General features: G+C 47.9%; 1 protein-coding gene across 1 annotated transcript in view; it reads right to left on the bottom strand.

Moving 5' to 3' along the window:
- The window catches only part of Lrcol1 (leucine rich colipase like 1), a 10163-nt gene continuing 3906 nt past the window's right edge, over positions 1 to 6257 (bottom strand). The window contains exons 2-6 of the mRNA XM_021187133.1: positions 2452 to 2559; positions 1578 to 1703; positions 1347 to 1472; positions 1119 to 1244; positions 1 to 249 (exon numbers count right to left, since the gene is read on the bottom strand). Coding sequence (XP_021042792.1) covers positions 247 to 249; positions 1119 to 1244; positions 1347 to 1472; positions 1578 to 1703; positions 2452 to 2547 — 477 coding nt within the window. The 5' untranslated portion in view covers positions 2548 to 2559 and the 3' untranslated portion in view covers positions 1 to 246. The remainder of the gene's footprint in view (positions 250 to 1118; positions 1245 to 1346; positions 1473 to 1577; positions 1704 to 2451; positions 2560 to 6257) is intronic.

Raw genomic sequence — 6257 nt, 5'->3', positions numbered from 1 at the left:
TCCTTGTCAACCAGTAGTTTTTATTTACGTGCACTAACTCAGCAGCAATCCTGTGGGGTTTTTTTTTTCACCCCCAAATGCTTCATGTGTGGGACTCAAGGAATTCACATTAACAACAAGCAACAGATATCTCTAATTCCTACAGATTTTCAGAACCCAAATAAGGGAACAGTTTGGATGCGAGCAAAACACTTTCTGCTCTCTGAAGCCCAGTTTTGGTTCTGCATCACACAAGGTCATATTCATTCACTACAAGACAGCAAAGATCAGAGAGAGAGAGAGAAAAAAAAATCATATGAGCTTCATTCTAAGCACTAACCACAGCCCCGTTGTCCAGGGCCCAGACACTGTTCCCTGAGGTAGCCGTGTGTCAGGATGTCTCAAGTAGTCACTAAGCTAAAGCACACCCAATAGGTTGGGCTCTCCTGACATAGTTTGTCTAACAACAACTATGTACTGAACCACACACAGCCTCTATGGCGTACATAGCCCATGCACACAATTAGGTTGCTCACTCCCACAAGCCCCTGTTCTCCATAGCTTTTGTTCTGTGAGGTATTGGCCAGCAGAAAGTAAAGGAGGTAGGGGGGAGAGAAGCTAGGAGACCCTTTCTGCCTGGTAGTTGTAATGGTATCTTTACTAGGTAGACACCACACACACACACACACACACACACACACAGTCAGAGAGAAACAGAGACAGAGCTATGAAAGAGAGAGAGAGAGAAAGAGAGAGAGAGAGAGAGAGAATAGACATGTACACATAACATGTCCATATAACATACATGTAGAGATATAGACACACACTCTTATAGGCTTGAAGACTAGTTTTGCTCCAGCTCCTATTAGTTTCAACACCAGCTTCCTGACTTGCAAGTTTCCAGCCCCTCCAAGTGAGATCAACAGGCCTTTACCATTGTGTCCTATACTTTCATACCCAGAGGGCTCAGTGCCTGGTCCAGGACGCCCCCTCCTCCCCCAAGTCGGCTCCATGGAGACAAATGGACACTAAGTACAGGGAGCCACTGTGTCCTCTGTTGGTGGGATTTGGTTTCACACATAACCCTCACCCACCTCTAAGGCAGCTTCAGTAGGAAGGGGCTGGAGTGGGCTACTCACAATCGGCAGGCAGAGAGCCAGGAGCCCGGTGCGCTTTGTGCAGCGGGAGGATGGGTTGTTTTCGCTCAGGGGGAGGCAGCACAGGCTCCAGCATTCAAGGTGGTGTTGGCATACGGCTCCTTCGGGCTGGAGAGAGATGGTCAGATATCATCTAGCCCCAGTGAAAGTCCTTCTTCCCCCTCTTCTCACCAGGGACCTTGCCCCATGGGTCCTTTGTTCCAAGCTCACCATGCGCCAAGATATACACTGCATGAAGAAGGTCTTTGATGAGCAGAACAAGCCTGGGCTGCTGCTAGTCCTGATGCAGCAGTTGCTGTGGCATTCTGAGTTTTCTTCACAGAGGAACCCATTTGGCTGTGAGGGAACAGGGCTCATCCAAGAGCAGGTAGAAGTGGGGCTAGAAGGTGTCCCCTGCCAGTTTCTTTCCCTCCCTAGATGTTGCCCGGGGGCCCCTGTCACCTTCCTCCAGGGCACACATTCCAAAAACACAGTCTGGGCAGTGCAGAATTTCTGTGGGTTCAAGCTGTTGGTGACACAGCAGTCACTCTGACACTCAGAATTGTATCGACACATCTCTCCGATCCCCTGAAACATCCAGGTTTTGTTCACCCGCTTTAAGGCAGCAGCAGACCCGGTTCCCAGGGGGCTTCTCCGTTTAGACATTGGCTCCACCCACTCTGACTTCCTCATATTAACCTCCCCTCATCTCAAGGCTGAAGGCTGTTGTCTAACCTGGGAAAAGGGGAAGACAAGGAGTGGGGAAGAGTGGAAGAGAGCTTGACCATGGCGGTGCACCCTTTTAATTCCAATACTCGGGAGGCAGGTGGTTCTCTGAATTGGAGACTAGCCTGGGCTACAGAGTGAGTTCCAGGACAGCCAGGGCTACACAGAGAAACCCTGTCTCGGAAAAGCCAAAACAGAAAATGAAAAGAAAAAAAAAAGTGTCTGTCCTAGGCCAGGGGCTCAAATGGTCTGCTAGGAGAAGGGAATCACAGATCAATAGGACACGGCATTGGGTGATTTGGGGGTGTCCCCAAAGGCAACCAGGGATATGACACTGCAAAGAAAGGAATCAGAGTCCTTGCACCCTGCCTACTGGAGATTCTCCCCAATCTTTTGTCTTTTAGGACTTCGCTGAGATGGGGCTGCATGAAGACTGGGTGCAGCAGTGAGATACAGGCCCTCAGATACCTTTATGACTGTACCACTGGCCTGCCCAGATGCTCCGGGTCCCTGTCACCTCTGCTCCATCGAATCGAGGTCCTGGATTCCCTACCCTGCCTCTAGCCTTCTAGAGAATAGACATGCATGGGAGGGCACAACCTGAGCTCACCTTGTAGGCTGAAACCCTCATGTTCTTATCCTGGAATGTGGGTCCAGCCCAGAGCAGCAGCAGCAGCAGCAGCGGCGTCCACACCGTGACAGACATCTCACGTTGGACCTATCAGGGTTTTACGGAGTAAGCCTTGCCCTGGGCATACAGCAAAATAGCCCCTCCCCAGTACTGTCTCTTATAAAATTGCTTTTTAAAACAATTATTTTTTTGTAATTTTTATGTTTTTCTATTATTCTTTTTTTTTTTTTCTGAGACAGGGTTTCTCTCTATAGCCCTGGCTGTGGCTGTCCTGGAACTCACTTTGTAGACCAGGCTGGCCTCAAACTCAGAAATTAGCCTGCCTCTGCCTCCCAAGTTTTTCTATTATTCTTTAAAAATATTTATTTATTTATTTAATGTATGCAAGTACACTGTAGCTATATAGATGGTTGTGAGCCATCATGTAGTTGCTGGGGATTAAACTCAGGACCTCTGCTCACTCCGGTCCCACTTACTCTGGCCAAAAGATTTAGTTATTATTATATGTAAGTGCTCCGTGACTGTCTTCAGACACACCAGAAGAGGGCGTCAGTTCTCATTACAGATGGTTGTGAGCCTCATTCCTAGTTCTTATACATCTACTTTCTTCTTCAGTCCCTTTCCCTCTTTGGTAATATGTCACACTAGTCGGGGTAGGGCAGTGACACCAGTAACATACAAGGACATGTGCACTCTTGCCTAAATTCAAGGTTTACAGTGTGGGCCTTACGCTTGTCAGCCACATGTTTCTTTTTTTTTTCTTTCTTTCTTTTTTTTTTTTTGGTTTTCGAGACAGGGTTTCTCTGTATAACCCTGGCTGTCCTGGAACTCACTTTGTAGACCAGGCTGGCCTCGAACTCAAAAATCCGCCTGCCTCTGCCTCCCGAGTGCTGGGATCAAAGGCGTGCGCCACCACGCCCGGCCAGCCACATGTTTCTGATCTGGACAGATAGAAAGCGGCGGGTCCACTGTCACACTGTTATACAGAACTGCCTGTTGTTTCTGCTTATCTTTCCCAGCCCAGCAAGGCAATCGCTGGGATTTCTCTTTTTCTGTTTCTGTAGTTCAACTTTTTTCCAGAAAGTTCTAGCTGGAACCACGGTCTGCTGCTTTTCAGAATGGTTTTTTCCATTTGGGTTAAGGATCCCCTGTGTCTCTTCCTGATTTGTTAGCTCACTTCCTTTATTTTATTTATTATTTTGATTTTTTGAGACAGAGTTTCTCTGGGACTCACTCTGTAGACCAAGCTGGCCTCAAACTCAGAAATCCACTTGTCTCTGCCTTCCAAGTGCTGAGATTAAAGGCGTGCACCACCACTACATGGCTTTTTTTTTTTTTTCCCCCCATTTTGAGACAGGGTTTCTCTGTGTGGCTCTGGCTATCCTAGAGCTCCATCTGTAGATCAGACTGGCCTTGAACTCACAGAGAACTGCCTGCCTCTGCCTCCCCAGTGCTGGGATTAAAGGTGTACACCACCACCTCCAGGCCCACAGTGGGCTTCTTTATGTGGGTTCTAGGAATGGAGTACAGACCTTCATGCTTCTATAGCGCTTTACTGATTAGGCCGTCTCTAGCTTGATCCTGGGCTTCCAACATCCCTTACTCCCATTGAAGCTAATTCCAAATGGATTAGACTCTCTGTGAAAGACAAAGCCAGGAAAGAGGCCAAACATTAAGGAGTCTAACATCAGAAGAGTACCCTCTCCCTCGGTTTTTGCCTTCACACAGGCGCTAAGGGCTTCCCAGTACCTGGGTCATGGAGTTTCTCAGTGTTCTTGTTTTGGTGTGCCTTAAACACTGAACGACACGCTGTGGATGGCCTGGGTTTCCTTTGTTTTTAAGAACAGTGTCTACTCATCTCAAGAAGCAGCTAGTGGGCTTGGCCTGGTCCAAGTCTGACTCAGTGTGCCCGGCATAAGCGGTGAAGTGCTAAGGGGAAAGGTTACCGGCTAGCCTGGCAGAGTCCGAGTGCAGGATGTGGGACTTTGGGATATGTCTCTTCCTTGTCCCTCTGCCCCTGTCACATCCAGCCGCTGTAAAGTGTGGCAGCAGCTCTGCCCTCATGCAACAAAACAAAGTGCCTCCCTCTCTGTCCTCTCTCCGCCTCTGAATCTTCAGAGTCACCTTAAAAGTATTCCGAGCTGGGTTATCATCGGCATTTGTGAGAGATGGTTGTTTTTGTGCCAGAGCCTATTGTGAGTTTGCAAAGTGCGGTGTGCTTGTGAGACAAGACAGAGAATGTCTTTCCTATCTTCCCAATGATGTGAGCACAATGGAATAATTCTCCCCTCGATACAATCTAACAGAATATATGCTAATACACCCAATATGACTACTTGTGTGTTTTTTTTAAGATTTGTTTATTTTATGTATATGAATACACTGTAGTTATTTCCAGACACACCAGAAGAGGGCATCTCTGCTTCGGTTCCTGCCTCCAGGGTCCTGCTTGAGATTCTGCCTTAGCTTTCCTCAGTGATGGACTGTAATGTGGAAGTGTTACCCAAATAAGCCTTTCCTTTCCATGTTGGTTTCAGCTGGTATTTTGTCACAGCAGCCAAGGGCAAACTAGAATACAGGTTCCTGATTCATGCTCCACCCGAGCCTCTGGTTTCCAGAGGCTTTCCAGTGGTGTCTTGTTTGGTTTCTTCTGTTTTTCCTGGGAAGTCCCTGGGTTGCAAAGTAGAGTGGGGTGGGGAAGGGAGAGGGAGGGAAAGGGAGAGAAAGTCTGTGTGTGCATGTGTGCGTGCGTGCGTGCGTGTGTGTGTGTGTGTGTGTGTGTGTGTGTAAGAGAGTGAGACAGAGACAGAGAGAGTCTATGTGTGTCTCTATGTGTGTTATTTCCCAGACTTCTTGGAGGCACAAATAAGAAACCCTGCTGGAAGAGAAGCTGAGGTTATGAAGCTCAGATACGGTCTCTAGCTAGCACCCCCTCCCCCCATCTTGCTGTTAGTTCTGGATTGGTCCTGACGGAGTGTTGGGACTACAGGATGGCAGACACTGGAGCATCAGGAGGAGAGGGAAGCTGTACCCCAAGGCTCAGGACAGAGGTGGAGATCTCCTCAGCACCTGTTAGGCTGGCCCAGAGGCATCTCGGGCATTCTCTCCTTCCTCTTTGATTCCTAAACTGGGGACAGGAAGAGACTGGAGACACTGGGAGGTCAGAGCAGGAAGAGAGGACTGGGGAGGCAGAGGAGTTCTAGCTTCCTTCAGAGCTCTGTTCCATGCCACCAAGCTTGGCATTTTTACTGATCACCTGCTGTGTGACTTGTTTGCCCAAACGATGTCCTAAGATAAATGTGTCTGCCCACCAAGTGCCTCCCTGAGAATGAAGTCAACCAGTCAGCGAATCTCAGCAAAGAGTTTCTTCAACACATCAGCAGGACTCATGGTTCCTATGAGTTTTGGGTTCCGTAATGTCAGAGTTATAGGTATACAATAAGCCACAGCTCACTGCACTGGAACATTTCATTCGAGAGTATGGTTCATTGGTTTTGGGAGAGAGCATTACAGCCTGAAGGCCTAGTCCTATTTTGACCTGCACTAAAAGAGAAAGAGGAAAACAAAAAAAGGGGGGAGGAGATGAAGGAGAAAGAAAGGGAAAAAATGATAAAGAGCCAGTGGAAAAAAAGGCTTACTACAAGGACTGAACACTTTGTTTTTTGTGCAACAGAAATTTGAAATGCCCCCCTCAAAGCCCAGCAGGTTAAGTGCCCTGTTTTTATTATTTGTGACCCTTGCACTGTTTGCTGCCTAGCCATCAGCCTTCTTCTTTTTTTTTTTTT

The sequence above is a fragment of the Mus pahari genome, chromosome 23 (assembly GCF_900095145.1).
Source record: "Mus pahari chromosome 23, PAHARI_EIJ_v1.1, whole genome shotgun sequence".
NCBI classification, from domain to species: Eukaryota; Metazoa; Chordata; class Mammalia; order Rodentia; family Muridae; genus Mus; species Mus pahari.
This window is presented reverse-complemented; position numbering and strand designations above follow the sequence as displayed.